This window comes from Calypte anna, chromosome 8 (assembly GCF_003957555.1).
Source record: "Calypte anna isolate BGI_N300 chromosome 8, bCalAnn1_v1.p, whole genome shotgun sequence".
NCBI classification, from domain to species: Eukaryota; Metazoa; Chordata; class Aves; order Apodiformes; family Trochilidae; genus Calypte; species Calypte anna.
Window position 1 is genome coordinate 12842689 of NC_044254.1, and position 23454 is coordinate 12866142.

Below are 23454 nucleotides of genomic sequence, written 5' to 3' on the forward strand. Positions count from 1 at the left end.
CCATGGAAAGGTCATATATTTTTTTTTCTTTTTTTTTTTTTTTTTGACAATGTAGGCAACCCAACTAATGTAGGTTAGTACTTCCTTAGCAGTGATTTAGAAATGACGCTGCAATTCACAAGTTTTTGCTCTAAGCTTAGGCCTGCTATGATACTCCTGGTTACAACTGGGTTTTCGATTGTGTATACTTTTACCAGTAAAACTCAAGATTAGAAAAACAAACTGCCTCTTCTGTTTATCTAGGTATCTGTTTGGAAAAATAACATGGGATCAGATGCTGAAAATATCACAGTCAAAGCCAGAACAAGTACCTAGGTACTCCAAAAAACAATGACCAGGCCTCATAAGATCATGACACTTGCAAACATTAAGAATGAAAGGACATTAGAAGAGTTAATTTTAAGAGTTAGAGTAGGACAATTTCTACAACATATCTCCTTTAAAAAGAACTTAATAAATTATTACAGAATCTTTTCAGCCCTGAAAAATCAGAGGAAGATTCATCACTACTGTACCTCTGCTACAGCTGAAAAACTCTGTTCACAAAATTTTTTAATTCTTAAGAGAAAATTAACAGAACTAAAGCAAAAGGAAGGCATCAATTTGGATATAAAGAATACTTGAACTCATTGGCCTTCAGGAGATGGGTACAGAAAAAATAACGTGTTTCAATTTCAAATCTAATTACTTCTACTGAGAAGTAATTTGTATACTCTGCAAGTATGGAAAAAGTACTTCCACATTCACGATAAACAAGATGGCTATGGAGGATATATTCAGAAGTTAAGAGAGCTGTGGAATTGGCCTGTGCTACAGAGCTTTTTAAATGCTATTTAACAGAGGCAGGAAGACAGAAGAGGTATTTGAACAGGATCCCAAGAAACTGTTCAAAAAACCCCAAACAAACAATAATATTTAAACAAACAAACAAACAAAACACCCAAACCAAACTGGCCCCCTTTCCACTTCTGTAGAGGAGAAAGTAATTACTACTTGAAGTTTGAGGCTTCTTAGACAACCTTCTGTACTTTTTTTGCTGAGAACTCTAAATTATAACAATTCTTATTTCAATTCTTCCATTTAAACGTCTCCATTTTTTCCATTGATAAATGAACTTGTATTTAGTTTTCTTAAATGAAAAGTTCCCCTGAAAACATATGGAAAATTGGTAACATTCAAGACTTCATCCTGGTAACAGTGCTCTCCTTCCCCCTCCCACTGCCTAAATCCAAACTCACACACACACAATCCTAACTCCTTATCATCCTAGCTTTTTTTTAAGTAAGTCAAACTGCTGAAGACATCAGAGGACTGCAGAAGACATCAAGAAAACAAGAACAAAAGACCTCTGTCAGAACCAGAAGGAAGTAAGAAAAGCAGAGGAAATAAACAAGTGTTCTAAAATGGCTTTGAATGCAATAAACTGTATTTTTAACCTATTCCAAATAAGCCTCTCCTCCCACCTTTCATTACAGAATTGCCAAAGGAAGTAGTTTTCTGCCACCATGCTCCTCCACCACACACTGCACCAGTTCTTGCTCTAAGGGAAAATTCACACTTTTTGGCACAACAGTTTAACACTGGCTTAGTACTAAGACTGTATAAGCACTCCAACACCATGAAGTTGAGGTGGGATTTTTCTCTATGAAGGATGTAGGATCTGGCATGAGTTGCCACCACAGCACTATAATGTAACATGAAATTACATCTCAAACCCCAATCTTTTACTACTAGATTAGAAGGAAAGACCCTGCTGTTAAGAAAAATTGTTCAGGCACATTAAAGCAGTGAACCAGGCAACTGTATGAAAAACTCAGCAACACTGATGCCATGAACCAATTCCTTCACATCTCCGAGAAAAGAAAAAAAATGCATGGGAGGGAAAAAAAAAAAAAAAAAAAAAAAAAAAGAGAGAAAAAGCAAAACCTCTGATGTGAGCCCTCTACAAGAAGGATTATCTGCAACAGAATGCATTTAAGCAAGTGCTAATTCACGAAAAGCCTCTCTCTCTCTTTTGGTCACCAGAAACATGACCAAGGAACAACCACACTTACTGATATTCTCAAATTCTTGCACTGCAACCTCAGATTAAAGTAGCAAAATGAAGTTTCCTGCTTTAGCAGTCTAAACTAGAAGAGAGCAAACTGTTTTCCTGAATCCATTCTCTATCATGAAACTGGCACAGTGTTCTTCCCTGTAATGCCCAGACTTGCAGATGCCTAAGTGTGAAAAAGCTGATGTCATACAAGAGTTGTTAAGCTGTTTACCTTTGCTTGGTAGTTGTGATTCCTTACTTTGAAGACAGCTGTACAAGACAAGTTTAATTTTTCATCCCATCACTCAGTAACACTTTCGTATACAGACACCTGAAAGTTGCCTCTTGTTTTATGGGATTTTTCCTGTGAGATACCCAAAGTTTATGAGTATATACAAGGTCACTACAGTCTAATGCATGCCAATGGTTTATCCCTCTATAGCATAACAGATTCTTGTTTCAGTGTTCTCCCCTTGCAAACAGGAAATTAGTCCAAGTATAAATGATAGATTTCTCCTTTGAAAGGGCATCACTTACCAGTAACTACCATGCTGCTCATGTTAGAGTTCGGGCTACTGAGTACACTGCCTGAAAGAAGTTCGTCAGATCCTCTCTAAAAAGAAAGAGACAGTAAGAGATTTTTTTTTCCTCTATTTTGTGATTTTTAAAGATGATATTAAAAATGTCAGTTTGGCAGGGAAAACCTTTAGAAGAAATCAAGCAAGCATAACCAAACCTATTCAGATTTGGCACACTTTCTCTTTTCAGATAACTGCAACAACTTGAAAACTAATAAAAGCAGTATATTTACATGGCAATCGTTTTAATCAGAGCAGCCTAAGAACAGTTGTTCCACAAACCACTGAAATAGTCACCTCCAGACACAATGAGACCTGCTGTGCAATAATTTTACCTGCATTTCAAATTAAAATATTATAATTAAATATTTAGTCTATTGAATTAACATTTATTTGAACTTACTTTGATATTTTAATATATGTATTACATGTAGATGAACTACATGGATGTGTAGATGAACTACAAAGGATATCTATATAAACAGAAATATGGAATTTAGCTCAATTCTAACAATCCTATTAAAAAAAAAAAAAAAAAGCTTGTCTTCATAGGAAATTATCTATTTTAAATTTGGGGGACATCCATCTGTCCTGTGAAACAATTTAAGGCAAGGAATTACATCACTGTAATTCTTCAAACAAGACATACCAATTATAGGCTCTTTTTGAAAATTACTCAAAGGTGGTCTGCAAAAAAAAAAATCAAAGGAGGTTTTATATTGAAACAACATTGATACAAAATAATCCATTCTTCTCAAATTATCTGTGAGACAGGGGTCTGAGACATCTAGTGGTTTTTGATTATTATCAAGCCCCAAAATATTTAGGTAATCTTTCATTTAAAAATAAATAAATGGAATAAACCTGACAGGTTTGAAGATTAATTTATTAGTTCTTTCCCTTCAGAAGTACCTCCCCAGCACCTTTAACACTAATCCATGTCACCACTAAAGTGGAAATGAGGTAAGAAAACAGATACTGCTATCTTTATGAAAAAATACTTTTAATTTTGTCATGAACACTACAATGTAATATGAAGAATAGTTAGTATGTATACAGAAAACTAAACCTCACTACAGAAAACCTCACTACTGCATACTGAATTAACCTGAAGACATCACTTTTCTAGGCAGCATGCTTGCAAGATTCATAAAATCAAACCTTTACCAATTTTATCATAGCGTACTATATGCATGTCCATACAAAGAACAATGTGTTAAAGTTTTGTTCAATCCACAGTTGAAATCCAGAAGCTCTTAGAAACTGTAAAATGTATGCATAGAGCCATTAAAGTTCACTTAGTTTTCAGCATCAGCTCTAAAGAATCTTTATACAGTTTATTGAATTGTCTAAGAACTTAAGGGTATGCAGTTGTCCAGGTTTGAATCAGAACAAAATCAATTTTCTTTTAGTAATTTTACTTTTCAGTTAAATCTCTTCTAAGAAACTGCACTTGCTCAAATAACAGCATGTTTTCTGGTCAGTGTCTCTTCCTAGGAATGCTGACACCTGATGTTTATAGGTACTGCTGGAGACTGGTAAGCAGACTCAAGGCCACTGCTTAGCTCTGCTAAACTACTTATGCTGTGGAAACAAAAGCTGTTCCTATCAAATCAACAACAGATTTCCTTCAACATTGAGTAACATCTAATACCAAGATTAGGTAGGATCATGAGAAAGAGCGTATCTTATTCTTCTCAATGTAAGAACAGATCTCTAAACACATAAAAAATTTAGCTGGGCAAAACTGACAAACAAGTTGGAGAAGTTACAAAAAATCTGTTATTCCAACTACACTGCTTTCTGGTGTAGATATGACATTAATGAAGGCACTAAAACATTCCTTCTTTCCATATTTTTTAACATAATACTCCCATTAGTAAAATATTGCAAAGTTCAGGATTACTAGCAGAATTAGCTTACTCAGTGGTAACTTTTAGTTTTTTCTGCTCCTGACCAGCGTTTCTTGTAAGCCCTTTTCTGTAGTCTGAACATCTCAACTGAATAGGCAGAAGTAGCAGCAGAGACTGAATCAGTTCATAGTTAGGCATATTAAGATAATGCCTGCATTCATTGCCTGTTCACTGCCAGGCATTCATTTGTAATGGTATAGCAGTTACCACATAAAAAAGCTGAAGCATTCCCAGTGCCACATGAATTCTCTTCCCAAAACTTGTAGCAACTTTACAATTCTGAAATATCTCAAATTTGAGTTGCCTTCAGATTCAAGAAGTTCCTTACAGCAGCAAGTGTTGAGTAGCAGAACACAAGAGTGTTAACAAACTTTTGGTTTCTGGTAAATCAGGCTTTCAAAAAGCTATTAATTTCTTAACCCATAGCAGAAAAACCCAAAAGGTGCAAAAATTATTCCACAAAGTGTGTATTCAGTTTCTATTTTTTTTTTCTATTTTTATTTCTATTCTGTTTTGTGACCATTTACAAAGTTTTCATTTTGGAACATTTCATTTTGCATTTCATCAATACACTTGAGAGTCAATCACAAGATTTTGTCATTACACTTGAAAAAGTGTTAACAGTTTTTCTTAGTAAGAACAAATAAATGCTAATTCGTTATATTGGCATATATCAAACTCTACATTTGTTTTATTTTCATAAATCAGTGTTCAGAGGTCTGACTCACTGATGTACAGATTATTGTTGAATGTTCTTCCATCTCACCATGAAATCACAAACATACAGCAAACCATTACTAACTCACTACCATACATGCTTGCCAACTTCTCATGAAATACAAAGATTTCTTACTGTTTGACTAATCACCTTCTTAGATATGCATGATTATGTTTCCTTATTGGTTCTTAAGAAGCCTTGACACTTCTGCACTTCATTCAGTATGTAACTTTAAAACCAGCTATTCAGCAAAAGACACATGATGTACTTGGATACAAAGCAGTTAAATTACAAAATCAGTAAATAGCTGGTAATTGTCATTTACTTCAAAAGTGTTATCTTAAGATGACATTTGTCTAGTAAAGCAATTTAATATAAGCATTTTAAGTAAGTCAACTAGTACTCTGAAGACTGACATGAGTACATAAGACAAGCACCTCCTGAACTACACCACAGACATAAATACTTATTTTACTTAAATTTATTTAGCAGAGACAAGACTTTATTCAATCTGTGCTTTAGGGTGCTTGGTTTTGGTTTTATGTGCATCTCTTTCCAGAAGATAAGCCAGAAAAAAGACTAGCATCTTGCTCCAAGAACAAAGTTCTTCCTCACTTCACTATAGCACACACATTTTTCATTATTATAACCTGCTTCCCAATCATCTTGAACATTCACTAGTCTTATTCTCAAGCACATCAGTTCTGCTAGTAATATAATGCAAAACAAAGAAATCTTTAAACTAACAGATAAATTCTATTGGGTTTTTCAGAAATAAGGAAACTAAACTTTTTTCTTTGAGAAACATAACAAAAATCAGATTCAGTGCTGAATGGACAATCCAAGAGCCATGTTGTTCAACTTTTTCCCATCTGTGCAAAATGCTATGTATCAGAGAATCAAAGCAAGTTTGAGACTCTACAACAAAGCTGAGAATCACAAACACATCTAACACAGATATGTCCAAATCTCAGTTAAAATAACAAGTGAACAAAAAAACACAATGCTTTTGTCAGACTGCAAACAGAAGTTTCTATAATAGTAACTTCGTAGAGACTAACTGAATATACATGTGAGCATGAGGGAAGATTATAAAGGATAAAATCAGAAGTATAAACTACTATTATACCATTAAGAGCTCATCTTCTGACAGCTGGTCCTCAACAGCACAAATTTTCAATCCTGAATTTCTATTTCTGTCAATGTAAATAAAAAGCTAAACCACTACCTATTCAGACCAGCGATATCTAGAACATTTCATCATAAAACCAGTATCTGCCAAAACGCTATTACACAAAATAAGGGAATTGCCCAACTAACTTCTTGCAGTGAGTGAGCCTTGAATTTGTTGCAGCCAATACTGTCCTTTCAATGAAGTTCATCTTCTCACACCCTTGCCCCCACAGGAGCACTTCCGTTCATGGTGTGAAAACAACACATTAAAGCACTGCTTCAACCAATGAAATCAAGTAAAACTGATATGTAGGATCACTTTCAGAAAAAAGATGAAAAAATATACCTACTCAAATTTGAGTACATATTTTGGAGAAACTTAAACATTACATATACAAGAATTTTTATATACTGTAAACTGAAGATACCACTTCATTATTTGTTAATTTCTGTTAGTGAATACAGTTACTGTATATACTGTCTCTCCTACTATTTACAAAATCAATTATACAAAGAGAACAAAAAAGTCCCTAGTTTAGGAAATTATTTCTTACCTGATGACTTAACAGTCTAGCTAACAGAATCCCTCACTACACAAGCTAGATTTACATAGCAGGATTTCAGATTCCCCCTTGTCATAATAAACTACTACAAAGTTTAACGCTATCACAGGTTATATTAAGTAACTGTAATTTCAGGAAGTCATTACAGTCATACTTTTAAGCTAGTAAAAAAAATATACTATTCGGAAGCCTTTGCCAACTATTTTCCTCACTTTCCAGAAATGGCATGAAATATTTCAAACATTTCACAGATTTTATTGCACCCAAGGTAAAAAAACCCAACAAAATCCAAAAACAAAACCCAAAAAGCATAACAGCTTTGGCTTGAGAGTTATCAAGGAGGTTTGAAGGTTTCACCTTTAAGCATCCAAGTACTTTTTGACAACTCTTTATGAAGAGAAACATTATCAGCTCTTCTAGGAATAACTCAGGACTATCAATACTTGCATCATCAGAAATTATGGCTGAATCTAGTATTACAAACTGTGTATTACAGAGGGCTTTTTTGAAGCATGTCATGCTTCATAACACTAGTAGTGACTACTAGAACACTAAACCAGTACTACTAGACACAGTAAACAAGTGATAAAACTGCACTTTGTTAAAGTCTAAAATAATTTCTTAAATTCCCACCAGGAAAGATAAAGAATACACTAAAAAATACTGAAAAATAATTTTCTGATAAATCCTCTCATTTCTGGTATTCAAATTTGGTGATATCACAAACCTATCTCAAGAAAAGGATACTTCTGCCTCCCTCACTTCTCTCTATCCTACCAGATGAAAGAAAAAAGGCAAACTTTAGCTGCACTGTGCATTTACCACAGTCATTCTCAGCCTACAGGCATGAATTTCCCAAGGGGTATGACAAGCCAGGAGACAGATCTCATGATTTAAAGAAATCTAACAGTATTGTAAAACATTTCATTCCTAACAACATCTGGGAGCAATTTAAAAGAAAAACCCAGAGACCTGATGGTATGGGAGAGGAATAAAAGCATATTTTTTCAAACTCAGACATTAAACATTCCCCTTTAACAGATATGCATTTGTAAACACACTGCTTTAAATATTCAATGTCTCGATTAACTTTGGGGACTGGATGTTAGAAGTAACAGCAAAATAGACTTCCAACCCTCAAACATAGCACTTATAAACTTAGTTCAGCTTACATGTGATGGGTCAGAATCTAACAAATGCCTACTTTTTAACAGGATAAATTTTTAATGAAACACTACATACGTATACATATGCACCCTTCTGGTCTGACTATACATACTTTTGTGAAAACATAATTCAAGTTACCTAATGAATAAACTGTTACACCTCCCATACATACAGGATAACAGCAGACTTACTCAGGACAGGACAAGCCAAGTCCAAATATACAATACTGAAGAAAAGGCTGCAGAAATTTAATGAAACAAATCAAAAGAATCTGCTAAGTCTTTAGGACTGAAAGGAGACAAGTCTCAGTTCCTCTAAAAAGCCTCCAGGTTTTCAGAAGACAATGTAGGAAAGAGACAAATTTCTCAAAGCATCTGAAGATCAAGATGGACTATTAAACCAGAAAGCTGAAGAAAGCTAAAGAAAGACTGCAGGCAAGAGTCCTGTCCAGTATCAGCCAGCAACTCAAATATCTACTAGGAAGTACACAAGATATTTTATTCCAGCATTTCAGACTTTCCATCCCACTTCTACCAGGAAAAAAGTGCTACTCCAAGGCAGCTGTATGTAACTGTTAGTAAATTAGAATAGGTGAGAATCACTCACTAGAGCTACCACCTGGATGCATACTTAGCTTTCCAGTCAGAGAACAATGGCAACTAGAGGTACAGATTTGGTCCTCAGTAGCAGTTCCTAAGTCTAAAAATCAGAATCACCAGGAAGGAATTTTCTACACAATTCTCTGCTATTTCACAGTAATAAATTAAAAGCACTAGTGCTATTTTGTCTATGACTCAATGCTCACATTACACATTCATAGAAAAACATATTTTATGAAAAGCTGAAAACAGCTGTGCATGCTTTGCAGCTGTGAAAAAAACCTGAATCCCTAAATCAAATCTCACAGTCCCATTAACAGCTGGGGAAGCCACATCCTCATTTGAGGCAGCTAACACCAAAAGCAACAGCCCTACCTTCTCCCTAGCCCTAGCAAATTGTTCCTATCTATCTTTCCTCCCCAACTTTGTATTAACTACAAGCATTTATGCAACCCCATGTTTTGCTACAAATCTGACTAAAAAGATGCTGGTTGTTGTGTCAGCCAGGCTTTATCCTGGTAAAGTTACCAAGAGAGGTTTGTGAAGAGAATACCCAAAGCTGTTGTACAAGTATTATTACAGTGACAAAAAACTGAATGCAGCTTACTTGGGAAAACATGGCACAAAGCTGCAAGAATCAGGAGAGGTTCATGATGATATGCTCATATTTTTCAGACTGTGAAGGTGATGACATTTCTCTTCCAACATCTGTCCGAATTAAGATGCATATATAGGTGTTCTGCTTGTTACAGATGAAAATTAGGTGGTTTCTAATTAGTGACAGATGCTAAAACATACCAGTAGTATACTAGTACATACAACAGTATACTAAGCCTTCCTTACGTTGCTGCATACATGCCACAGACCAGAAACTATTTTTTCAACATTCTTCCTTTCTCTCCATTTTCAGCTCTCCAGAAGTATTATGGTGGCAGAATGAGCACCAATGGGAAACAATGAAGGAAAAAAAAAAAAGAAAAGAGGGAAAAAAGGGAAAAAAGAAAAAAAAAAAAAAAAAAAAAAAAGGGAAAAAAGGGAAAAAAAGAAAAAAAGAAAAAAAAAAAAGGGGAAAAAGGGAAAAAAAGAAAAAAGAAATGAGGGGAAAAAGGGAAAAAAAGAAAAAAGAAATGAGGGGAAAAAGGGAAAAAAAGAAAAAAGAAATGAGGGGAAAAAGGGAAAAAAAGAAAAAAGAAAGAGGGGAAAAAGGGAAAAAAAGAAAAAAGAAATGGGGGGAAAAAGGGAAAAAAAGAAAAAAGAAATGGGGGGAAAAAGGGAAAAAAAGAAAAAAGAAATGAGGGAAAAAGGGAAAAAAAGAAAAAAGAAATGGGGGGAAAAAGGAAAAAAAAAAAAAAGAAAAAGGGGGAAAAAGGGAAAAAAAGAAAAAAGAAAAGGGGGAAAAAAGGGAAAAAAAGAAAAAAGAAATGAGGGAAAAAAGGGAAAAAAAGAAAAAAGAAATGAGGGAAAAAAGGGAAAAAAAGAAAAAAGAAATGAGGGAAAAAAGGGAAAAAAAGAAAAAAGAAATGAGGGAAAAAAGGGAAAAAAAGAAAAAAGAAATGAGGGAAAAAGGGAAAAAAAGAAATAAGGGAAGGAGGGAAGGAGGGGAAGGAGGGGAAGGAGGGGAAGGAGGGAAGGAGGGGAAGGAGGGAAGGAGGGGAAGGAGGGGAAGGAGGGGAAGGAGGGGAAGGAGGGGAAGGAGGGGAAGGAGGGGAAGGAGGGGAAGGAGGGGAAGGAGGGGAAGGAGGGGAAGGAGGGGAAGGAGGGGAAGGAGGGGAAGGAGGGGAAGGAGGGGAAGGAGGGGAAGGAGGGGAAGGAGGGGAAGGAGGGGAAGGAGGGGAAGGAGGGGAAGGAGGGAAGGAGGGGAAGGAGGGGAAGGAGGGGAAGGAGGGGAAGGAGGGGAAGGAGGGGAAGGAGGGGAAGGAGGGGAAGGAGGGGAAGGAGGGGAAGGAGGGGAAGGAGGGGAAGGAGGGAAGGAGGGGAAGGAGGGGAAGGAGGGGAAGGAGGGGAAGGAGGGGAAGGAGGGGAAGGAGGGGAAGGAGGGGAAGGAGGGGAAGGAGGGGAAGGAGGGGACTATTATGGGAATAAATACAGAAGCAATTTCAAACAGGGTCAGTTTACAAAAGTTACTGTTAAAAAGAAAGCATTTATCTTCCACTCTAAGAAGCTGGATTTTTTTTCTCCAAGGGCAGTTTCCCCACTGCTTCCACTGCTGAAGAGACAAAACCATATGCCAGTTCCAAATTTCTGAACATTGTCACCCTTCATTCTCTACTTCACTGCTACCATGTTCTGCATTTTTGCTGTCTACTGTTGCTAAAGCCAAGAACTACTAAACATGAAAGTTGCTTTAAAACCATTCCACCTAATACAAAAATAAAATCTTTTGAATAAAAACCCATTTTTCTCATATCACAGTCCTTACCAGAAATGTCTGATCTACCAATAATCAACTAACAAGTATCCTAGACATGCAAAGATAGTTCAAAACTGTCAATCTAATATTTTAAATACAATAAAACAGACCATCACATGGCACTTGCCTGTAAGAATGAGTCAAACAGATTTGTATTCATTACACAGTGTACAGTTAAAAAAAAAAGTCACAATATATCTATATATCTACAGTATATATTTCCACCACAAAGAAACTTCTAGTTATTAGCAAAAAAAGTTAATGTTCCTTAATTTTTTTAATAGAAGAGATTAACCCTCAGAACTTCAGTTAAAGGAGAAGGACAATAGTTCAAGAATACTTAGAGATACTGCTGCTTTGTGCTCTCTTCCTCATCAGCTCATATGTCTTCTGGTTTTAGCTACTGCCTGCCTACTATAATATCCCTTCTCTCCCCCCAGTTAAATCTCAACAACCAGGAAAAAGGACTTCCTTTTATTTTATATTCCATTAGTGTTTGGAAAACTAACAGAAAATAGTAGGACAATGCTTCTTAGCATCTTCTACCCAAATCTAACATAACCAACCAAATAACACCAAGTATTTCCTCTTTCTTTAAGCATACCACAAAGGCTGATGCTCCAACTTCTGAGGAAAAAGGCCATTCACACATCTCTAAACATTTTAAAACTATCTTTACAGAAATATACCAGTCTTTCCTCCTAAACACAGCAGAGCTGTCCACACATGACACTCAGTTTTTGGCCAGTGTAGCCCAAAGCACTGCCAACAATGCCACAGACACCCAAAAGCAATACATCCATGAAGAAAGAACCAATTCTTTTCTCCCATCAGGTAGAAGTACACCTCAGCCATTCTGAATTGTGCTTGTACATGTACACAAAATGAGTCACTCAGTTGTTCAGGCCCCATTTACCGCACAGCAATGCATGCCATCCAAGAGAAAGATGACACATTAGACTGAAGTGCACACTGAAATACAGTAAACAAGAACTATCCTCTTCAATAAGCACCAAAAGTTCACCTGCATTACTCCCTGCACCTGTGTGATGTATATTCTTTACATCACATTTTATACCCCTCAGAAGAGTCTCTTATTTACTCCCAAGAAATGTATATGATATATTTCATACACTCACTTCAACAATTGGAAAAGGCTTTATCACTCTCCAAGTGCCAAATCAGTTTATTTATCCAGATTAAAGCATAACTGTAAAGACACCACAAAACAGCAATTCAAACTATAGTTATTAGATTCTGATGCTCAAACTTCTACAGCCAGTGAACAATGAGAAATTTGAGACTAGAAGCTAACTACCAGGCCATTTAATTTTCAGTGACTAAAAACTTAATCAATAAAACCAGAGACACTAATATGTGCCTTTTTAAAATAAAAAAGCAAACATTTTATGTAATATGGCAATTTTGAATTTATGAATAAATCTATAAATTTATAGATAATTTCTTCAACAAACTGAAAATATTAAAAATTAGGATGAACTATGTAATATTCTATCATTACTGGAATCCTTACTGCTGTTCTATTAAAAAATACTTTACAAAAACTCCTTATATGCAACAATGAGTTCAGAAAGTAACATCAGACACAGAGCTAAAGCTCATTCTTTTTGTATTATTTCGTAAATTTTAACAGGTGAACTGTGTGCAGAGTTACATTTTCTTGCCTCCTTCTAAGAAAGCAAAACAAGACATTAAGAACCAAATCAAATAGGAATTATTTCATATGTACTTAAAAAATTACTGGGTTTTGATATGTTCTAACATTCAGAAATTAAAGGACACTGCTCTTTTAACAGATTTTAGCTAGGAAGCCTACTCCCACTGCATATTTTGAGATATGCAAATACCCACATTTACACTATGTAAACCAAGTTTTCAAATAGTACTTGGCATTTTTTCCACCTCCATTTTGAGTTTTATGTTTTCCTTGGCTTTTGGTGTTAATTTCTGGTAATTCAACATGTGTATAAAACCAGGGTTGAACATCTGACAGTTTGAGGAATAAAAAAATGTTTTAAATCAAAAGAAAGCACACAGCACAAATAAATGGTAATAGCTTCAAATTTAGAAGCCTCATTAGGAGGTAACCAAGACTATAAAACTGTTAAAATATTATAAGCAAGTCTTCCTTTTATTTTATATTTGCTTCACCCACCTACATTCCCCACAGCTCAAAAGTTCTTTTTAATTCAAAGACAATTCAAAGGCTACAGTAGATAACTTCTACTATTAGTCTTTTAAGAGTGGTTTTAAAAATATACCATGTTCACTTTTCTGTTTAAGAGAAACTAGCCAGATGATAATGTACTTTTCAAATTTGGATTGACATTACTGATGATAAAATAAAGCAAACAGAAGGGTCATATGTCACAATCCTGGTTCTATGTCACAATCCCCTTCTCCAAGTATATTTGAATATATCATAAACATGCTGTTTAACTGATCACTATACATACAGTAGGTGCAAAATCTCAAGAAAGCATCAGGTCAAAAAAATATCCTGGACAAACTCTTTTAATACAGATAAATCCCTGTCCACTTCCAAAGGCACAGATAATCACAAGAAAAGAAGTGTCAAAAGAGCATTGAACTGCCGATGCAACTCCTTGGATGCAAAATTTGCTCCCTACACATTTCTAAAGCACCTCAAAGAAAAGTTAGCAATGAAGAAAAGCTGAGATAAGTATTCCCAGTTGTTTATACACTGCATATAGGTAAAATATTCCTCAACTTTTAAAACAGAGGTTCATCCAAAGCAATCAGAAGTCACCAGAGCTCACAAAGGACAATTATTTCACATGGCCTTCCACAAAGCATGACAAAGTTTACTTCTCTGACATTTGTCAGCTTTCTTCAGAAACTATCATCCTTTTTTTTATACCCACTACTTCCACACACAAACGGATTGTGTCTTCTTAAAACACAGGGAATAAATCTATTTTTATAAGGCAAAGAGCATACTTTTTTGACCTTCTGTGTCCTTTTTCCTTCTTTTAACCCTTACCTCTGACATACTTCTCTTCCTTCTTACATCATACTCATAACTTCTACAATCAACAGGAAAAGGCAGCTAGGTCATCTGAAGAGTCTTTATTTCATTGTCTAGCTAGTACCTGAAAATATGGTGCCAAAATAACACTACATGCTTGCAATGTATTTCTGAAACACTCCAATTCTCATGAGATTTTAAGTCACTCACACCTAAGAATGAAAGGGATATTGAATTCTTTTACTTCTCCTGACCTAAGAATGTCAGAATTTATGGTTCAAGCAATTCATGGGCTACCTGAAATTGCTTCTTCATTAGACATAATTGGGGGCAATTTTAAAATTCTTTTGCCCCAAACCTTCACTTCTGAAAGACTTAAACTTCCTTAGTTATTCCTCCAAACTATTACATTCATAGAATCACAGAATGGTTTCAGATGGAAGAGACCTTAAAGATCATCTAGTTCCAAAACACCTGCATGGGCAAGGACACCTCACTCTAAACCAGGTTTTTCAATGTCCCATTTAACTAGGCTTAAACACTTCCAGGGATCTGGCACCCATAACTTCTCTGGGCAACCTGTGCCAGTGTCTCATTACCTTCACAGTAAAGAGTTTCTTCATAAAGTCTAACCTAAGTATACCCTCATAGTTTAAAGCCACTGCCACTCATTGTATTGCTATGTGCCCTTGTAAAAGCGATAGGACACATCCTGAAGTTTTCCTCAGTTAATACTTTGTCCTTCTAGGCAACTGAGACACCATGCCAGTCTATATTTCTGACTAGGATTAGCTCGCACAGAAGTATTTTAATAACTACACTTTCCTATTGATTCAGTGATTTTTAGCTTGTCGCCAATACTGCATGAACATGTGAGGCCACACAGGTCCAGAACCTATATAACTAACTTCTTAATGGTCCTCCTAGAAGAAAGTTTGCTCAGAAGCATAATACAAGTACATCTGATAGAGCAGCTGCTGTATTTACAGGCTATCTGTTTATACAAGAACTAGTCCAAATCCAGCAGGACTAGTACCGAATCTGAGAAACAAGACCTTTGCTAGACAAAACCTGGCTTGCCAAGCAGTTAACACAGCTCAGCTTTAGGTAGCTTTGTAGTACAGCTACAAAGTCCCTGGACAAACATGGAGCTGTATGAACTAGAAAACTTACACTTTCCTACCACTGAAATAGAATCACTTGCATGCATTCATTAACATATCAAAGTTCCTCTGTCCAACATATCTTTCTTTTCATTCTCATTATATCTCAATCTGCTTCTACAACATACTGATCTAATTCCTGCAATAGACTGGAATACAAAAGTGAAACAAATTGCAAATTAACAACCTTTAATTTGGAAGCTCTTTCCTTGTAAAAAATATGACAAACTTGTAACTGAACTTCAAAAATGAAATGCGAAGCAAAGCAAACATCCACTTCTCTACCTACACAATAAATACTACCTCCCATAATTTTGTGTCATACTATAGGCAGTCACTTATTTATTAACTGAAGAGGCAACTGCTCTGGAAAAAAGGATGGGGAGAGGGTAAGAAAACATCTCTTTCACAGTCACCATGCAAGAATGAGATAGTGTTTAAAAAAAAAAAAAACTTGCAAAATAAAGTTTTAAAATAAGAAGCTAGTACTACTACATGAATCTAGAACCACTGTTTACGGTTGACTGCCAAGAAGTCTTTTGTGTGGACCCTCCAATTTACCTCTAGGGATTTTTACTTAATAAAGCATATACTGCTGACCAAGTATCAGCTGAGAATGATTAGTTAAAAATCTTAAAAAGTACAATTACAGATAAAGTTTTGTATCAAGTATTTTGTATCAGCAATTTGCCCCCTTATTTGCTAAGTGTACAGCCTACCTTCACACCAACTGCAACATCAGTGACAATGCTGTAAAAAAAGAAACAAAACAAGAATAAGTCAACCAATTTATTCTCATAAAACCAACTTTTCAGTGTATTGCAATGCAAAAAATGAGGAATTGAAATAGCCAACAACTTTCCCAATTAAAAAAAAATGTTCTAAGACCCCAGCAGGAGTGAGAGGAAGTAAAAAAGAAACGTATATAAAAGCCACTGAGCTTCCCCAGTTTATAGGCTTCTCCAAGAGTCCAAAGTTTCAAGTAAACATTACTCCAAAAAGCAGCACTGCCAGGAAATTTAGTTAAGATTTCTAGATTACAGATCATAGGGTGGAAAAAAAAATAATTCAGAAGTACAGAACTTTTCTTAGACACCTCCGTTAACTAGACAGCTAGTTCAGCAACAAGGTCGAGGCAAGAGATCTTTTTTAGAGATTAAAAAAAAAAAGGACTTTTTTTTATAACTAGCTTGAGAAAAGGAACATGTTTGAACTCTATTCGAATCTCTGCAACAGGTATATACCGAGGTACATCTTTTCCTAAAAGGTTCTGATATCATAACTTAAGGTGTATAACTGTCCTTGTCTGAGCCAGGACAGAAGCAATTATCTTTTAGTCATTTTATTTTTCAGTTGAGACTAAAAAAAAAAGCAAAACATGAGCATTCCCCAATGTAATACTCATTAATGACAAGGCTTCTCAGATAGGATTTTTAACTCTTTACATTATAATCACAACTATTAAAAGCTTTTAAAACTCTTACAGTTGAAAGGCTATGCTTATAAGCTTAAAGTATACCAAAGATATTGTTTCTGTGTTTGAAGTGGAGTAAACAACTTAAGAGGAAACACAGAAGCTGGAAGATCTTTTATTTACAACCACCAGCCTCATTTTCCAGGTCCGAGAAAAAGAAGGCCTGGTGTACAATTCCTGCAAACCCCAGCTCCCGGCCAGGACCGAGGGAGGGCCCTCGCTGCCCCGTACGGCTGACTCCTTCAAAACCTTCCCTTCTTTGGCTTTTACAGCCACTCTCCAGCAAATACAAAGGCGACCTTCTACCTGGGGAGGGAGTGAAGCCACAGGGCTTATTAGCCAGTTTCTGAAAACAAAAGAGCTCGACTTCCGGCTCCTGCTGGTGTTGCTCATCCTCTCCAGCCAGCTCCAAAACACGCCTGAGCCCTACAGCGCGCCCCTCCTCACCCCGCGGCGAGGCTAGGGGGAGAAGGAGAGAACAAGAGGTCCCCTCCTGTCTGGAGGGGACAGAGGGCAGTAGATCGCTATCCCACTTTACAGCGAGATCCGGTGTCTCGGGCACTTCACTAAGGAGGGGGCGGCCCAAAGCCCTCGCCAATTTAAGCTGAAGACCCTACCGAGGGGCCCACGTTACCGAGGGGCTGAGTCCCCTATTCCCCCTCCACCCCGTACCGGGCCTCAGACTTCAACTGTCCCAAGGTGGGAAGTCCACCTGTCCCCACCTCCGCCGGGGCAGCTGCCGCTCCCCACACCCTCCGAGACGCCCGCCCGCCGAAAACTAGGGGCAAGAGGGGGTGGGAAGGGGGGGGGGGGGGCGAGCCCAGCAGCGGAACGTGTCCCACCACCGACCGGAGGCACAACCGCGGCAATGTCTTCGCCCCCATCGCCGCAGTCATAACTCACCCGTCCATCGCCGAGCGAAACAAAGCGCGGAAATGCGGGACAGAGAGCCGCGCTGGCAACACGTATGGGAAGGCTGTGAGAAAATGGCGTCCCGGCCTGCACGAAACCCGCCGCGCGTCGCCGAGTGCCGGATTCCGCTTCTCGCCCTCGCCGCCACAGCGCATGCGCCGGAGGCGGGCACGCGCACCTCGCGCCGCTGAAGCCTTTGCCATCAGCTGCTGGCGCGCGGGGCGGTGCGAGCGTACCCGGCCTCTGGCGGGAAGCGGGAAAAGAGGCGCGGCGCGAGGGCGGTCCCTCAGGCGCCGCTCGGGGTGGGTCCGCTGCTCCCGTCCCCGCGCGCCGTTTCGGGAGCGTTGGTGTGAGGGAGAGTTCGCCCCCGCAGAGCCTCTCCCCTCAAAGTCCTGCCCGGGGGCAGTGGGGACGAGCCCGATCCGGGGCTCCGCAGTCTACGGGCTGTGTCTGCGGCCCTCTGAGGGCCACGACTGTGTGTCCAGAAGGGGCCTGTTGCGCAGGTTGCGCAGGGCGGCGTCCCGCGCGTGGTGCCAGCACTTCCCAACCTGTTTCTACTCGGCGTGGAAAACGATCAGAGAGGCTGCGCCAGGCCCGGCAACCCCGCACGCCCCGTCCCCTCGGAGGGCCCAGGCCTGACAGGCAACTCTGCCCGCGGCTCGATGCCTTCGGCCAGGCAGTCGTTTGCTAAGAACAACCTGTTCGCTTTAGCTGGCCGCTATTTCAAAAAATAGTTCAGATGAATGTACAAATTAACTTGTAGTGAGTTAGGCTGTTTCTTCATAGAAACTGGTGTATCCATGTTTCTATGAAAACTCCCATATCAGAACGCAAGCTTTTCTGAGAAAAACAGACTTCCATTATTTTTTTGCTACGTCTGAATATTTCATCACAAACCTTACAGTGTGTGAGTTTCCAGAAAGTGTTGTTCGTGGGACAGTCCTGAGTCGCATTCCAACAAAAAAGCAAACTAAAAATTTTGTACTTATGGAGTGATATTTGAAAATGTGATCCAAATGTTCCTAAAAGATCCAAGCCCCATAAGTATGTTTAAAAGTACTCAAAACATCATCTGCATTTTCTGATGTATTTCTGTATTTCTGATGTATTCTGATCTGGCAATACTGGTGCTTAGGGACATGGTTATTGGTGGACTTGGCAGAGCTGGGTTAAAGGTTTGACTTTATGATCATAAAGGTATTTTCCAACCGAAAAGATTCTGTGGTTTCAAAAAATACATTTTGAGGAGGTAGCCCATCACCTGATTGCACTTTCGTTCTTTGAGGTTAGTGTAAGTCCCTGGGAGTCTGTCACAGAAACTATTGAAATGAAGCCTGATTAGGAATTTTAGAGTAAAAAAGCTATTAATATTTCCATACCTAGAAAATTTTCACTATGCTTTACTACCCCTGTCTCCCTCTCTAACTGGCCCCATGAGTATCCCAGTAACTATCTTAACAATTAGGAGTACATGTTAAATCTCATTCTATTCTGACATTTTGTTCTATTCTGGAAAAGTCACTCTGGTTCTCTGCAACAATCAATTTGCTGGGTGGAAAATAACTAATATTGCTTCTCCTAAATGCCGATATCATTTTGACATCTGCAAGTGCCTTCTCTTTTAGCACCTGCCTTCAGCACCCAGACCCACTAGACTACACTATACTAAACAATTTATTATTATTATTCTTATGGAATCCCACTTAAACATTTAATTTGCTTTGATTGCTTGTAAAGTTCATCAGGCCCAATGCTACTATTTACTTTTTGCTATCAATATTCTCTTTTTTTTTTTTTTTTTTAAGAAAAAGTATCTGCTTTTAGCATTCTTTACTAATTGTGTGTTAAAGGCATACTATGCTTTAAAGCAATATCAAGGATTTGAGAAATTTAGACTAGCTTCTAACCATCTATAAATCCAGTGCATTTTTATATATTTACTCCATATATAAATATCAGTCCTGAAGATCATGGCATGTTTACTAGGCCTTGCACTATTGGACTTCGTGTTTATCGTTGTTTTCCTTATTGGTTTCTCCTGTTGCTACGTTGTATTGGGGGGTTCTGTCCCTTTTTTCCCTCCCTTATAAATACATTTTGTCTGGTTTTGTATTGGTAGAAGTAATGATCCTTTTACTTTTTAAAAATTAGTTGAAGATCTGTCCTTCCATCTGACTTACCTGTCTCATTGCCTGTCTTGTCTACCCCCCTTTGCCTTTATAGCAATGCTGTCTTTGAACCTGCATTTCCCATCTCCTTTGTAATATTCCTCCTTTCTCCTTCTCTTGTGATGTCTACCAGAATCCATCTGATTAAGTGAGCTAATACTCATTCAGTTTATCCTCTGAGTTAGATGCTCTTCTATATGAGGGAGACTGAGGAGTGCATAGTAGAGTGTTTATAGCAGAAAAGATGGTGGAACTGAGTTTGCAAATCTTGGTGCAATAATGGGGATATGACTTTCTAGAGCAAAACTTAATCAGAATTTTACCTAAACCAGGGAAAAAAAGACACCAACAATCAGGGTGTTACTAATAAAAAAACCAAAGCATCCTCTTGCTCATTTGTTTGCTCAGCATAGTATTCTACTTTCCTCTTCATCTAGCTTTACCTTTGTATAGTATTAGATTATTTTTAGTGTGCTTTTGGATGTCTTGGAAAATACCTACCATATTTTGGACATTGTGATAGTATAAACAATTATTTCAACATCTGTTTTCTTTGTTGCTAGAGTATTTCTTTTCTATGTCTTTCTTGCGTTTTAGAGGGTCAGTACAAATATGTTTTAAATCCTAGTGATCTTATTGCTGCAACAATATTTTCTTCCTCAAATTATTTCCTTTAATCATCATTCCTTTAATTATTTGGATCTTTCAGTTTCATTCATTGATTCATTTTTATTTCAAGAACAGATAATAAATACTGCTCTGTGTAGTTCAACGTGGTATGAGTAGTTTGTAGTGTATAAAATGTAGTGTATGTTCAGTGAAAGACTGTAGTAGATTGAAAGCACACAAAGGTATTTTCTGCAGTACATTGTCCCAGATTTAAATCCTAGACTTGCTGGGGGAGAAAAACCAACCAAACAAAACTTCACAGTCTCAGAGAATATCTTGTCCAAGAATTTGCCTGAGCACTTTTTGACTCCCACAACATTCTAGGGCAACACGATATGCAATTTAAGAACTCACTGTTGAAAAATATTTTGTTTTGTTTGTTTCAAGCCCACTATCTGTTTCCCTCAATGTTCATCAGTTATTTTCTTTAAAAAATAGATGGATAATTTTCACTGTTCACCTAACCATGTTGTTCATGGATGTATTTAGCTTCCTCATATTATCTTCAGTTATATTTCAGGAGTCCTAGTAAATTTCATGTCTCCTCTATCAGAAGTTATTCCATATTTTCAATAATTTGTTATGCGTTTTGCTGTGCCTTTCCTAAACCTATTCTGGAAGACCTTAGTGGTCCTCATTACTCAGGTTACAAATCCAATGGCTTTGTACAGGTCCATAATAAATACTTTCTGGTTTATTTCTGGTTTTATATTTTGTTGGGGTTTTTTCTGATAAAATCAATCCCATTTGCATGTTTGAATGCTTCTAAGCCATGAACTGATGTTTTCACAGAACCCTCCACATTCAGCCACTCTTTGCTGTTTGGAAGTCATTAATTTAGATTCCAGGATTTTGCATGTGTAATCTGGCTTGTTTTCTCCCTTGTGTATTACTTCCATTTTTCAGCACAGAATTTAACTTGCCATTTTATCATTCAGTCACACAGAATCATGAGAGTTTTCCACAATTCTTCATGGTAAGCTTTTGCTTTTATTACCATGAATAATTCAGCATCATCAGCAATGTTGGTCACTTCGATAACCACTCTTTTTTTCATATCATTTAAAAATACGCTGAACAGTGCAGGTCCCTGTGGTACATTACCAGTGACCTTCCTCTACTGTAAGGTATAGAATTTTTTTTTTCCCTTCATTTTTTATCTTTGCGTAATCTAATATTAGTAAGAGTTAATAAATTCAGAATGATTAGTTATTAAAACTAATAAATGATAATAAATTAGTGATAAGGTTTTAATATCTCAAAAATGTACCTGTTAATCCTGTACCAGCTTAGTTGCTCTCAAGAGCTTTGGGCATGGAATTTCAATATATTTTTAAATTCTATCATGTTTCAATCAGACTATGCTGAAACTCAAATTTAGTGGTTCCTTCCAAGATACATTGATGACTCCTTCCATGATACATTTTGTTATTAGATGCACTTACACAGTGACAACTCCTCATTTGTCCCTATCACCAAACTAAATAGCCCTGTCTTTTGTTTTTCTCATATTGTTAACAGTTGTATCATTGGACGGTGTTGCTTAGTACAACAGATCCTCCGGATATTATGGGAAAAGTTGATCATTCAGTTTACCAGTCTTTGTTATATTAAACCACATTATTCTCTCTTAAGCCAGTTCTTATCAACTTCATAAATTCCCCAGATGCCTTTGAGCAAAGTCCCAATGTTTATTAGTAGCTATTCATCTTTTTGTGCTTCTGTAAACAATATCCTTAATCAACATTTCTTCCTAGCAGCTTGGGTTGATTTACTTTTTTCTATTGAACTAACTTTTGAATCTATCAAGTAGCTTTTACAATCACAGTGCCCCAAATAAATGTGTTATTTTCAAGTTCAGGTCAGAACTCATCTTGCTGGTCTGAATCTCTCTTTTTATCAAAAGAGAGTCCCAAGACTCCAACTCCTGCCTCCAGCTGCTCGTTGGCCGTTTGAGAGCCCTTCCTCCTCTGCACTCTATAGACAGAAGCAAGTTTGGGTCGGAGGTTTAAGCTGCAGCCTACATAAACATCCCAAAACTAAACCTAGGTGTAAACTGAAGGGACTGCTTAGATGTATTTTTGACTCACCTTCTGTCTAACTCACCAACCAACATCAGGCAGATGACTGTGACATACACATTGAGCCCAGTCTTGTACAAGGTCTGAGGTTGTCTAGTTTTACAGAAATTGTTATTACTAAAATTGTGACAAAAAAGGAGTGGAGAAAACATACATTTTAAAAAAAAACCTCACCACTGAAAAGAAAAACTCCAAATCCCTGATAATGTAGTAAATTGAAGCAATACCTGCTCAAATAGAAAACTCACAGTAATGCTTAACAATGGTCTTTGCACATCTGGACTGAAACAGGACTTCTGCTATTGATTGCAGGAATACCAGAACAACTTGAACTCTGAACTCAAATAATTTAAAAGGAGTAAAATGTGTCTCACAATAATTTTTAAAAGGTCATATATGTAACAGATGAGCTCAGCTTTCCGCTTTACTCTTTGCTATTAGAAACTGGAAATATTATTTTACAGTTTTCCCAAAACTGTGCTCTCATAGCATCCCATCCTTCTGTAATTTCTTCCAAACCTTTTGCACCTTAAGTAGGAACAGATTTATGTTCCTGGTCTTCTTTAATAGAGGTTATTTTATGGACTCCTACAAGACTGCTTGAATTATCAAAAAGAATATCATAGAGGGAAAATATTTTCAAATGAATGCTGTCCATGATGGTGGTAGACATTCAGTATGGAAAGCTTTTAAGTGCTACAGAAAAATGTCTTCAAAGAAAACACCCCAGAAATGTGACTGTTTTTTAAAAAATGAAAATCTTCAAAGCAATCACCACTTTCTGTGAGGAAATCCAAAAAGAGGTATTCCTCCAGAGCGAG

General features: G+C 37.3%; 1 protein-coding gene across 7 annotated transcripts in view; it reads right to left on the minus strand.

The window, feature by feature from the left end:
• PTBP2 (polypyrimidine tract binding protein 2) overlaps positions 1–17904 on the minus strand; it is a 47803-nt gene extending 29899 nt beyond the window's left edge. For 6 of the 7 annotated variants that reach the window (XM_030455178.1, XM_030455175.1, XM_030455174.1 and 3 more), the window contains exons 1-3: positions 17707–17904; positions 16049–16079; positions 2573–2648 (exon numbers count right to left, since the gene is read on the minus strand). In XM_030455178.1, coding sequence (XP_030311038.1) covers positions 2573–2648; positions 16049–16079; positions 17707–17870 — 271 coding nt within the window. In that variant the 5' untranslated portion in view covers positions 17871–17904. The remainder of the gene's footprint in view (positions 1–2572; positions 2649–16048; positions 16080–17706) is intronic. The other variant, XM_030455179.1, reaches the window with a different exon arrangement.
• Between the last annotated feature and the right edge of the window lie 5550 nt (positions 17905–23454).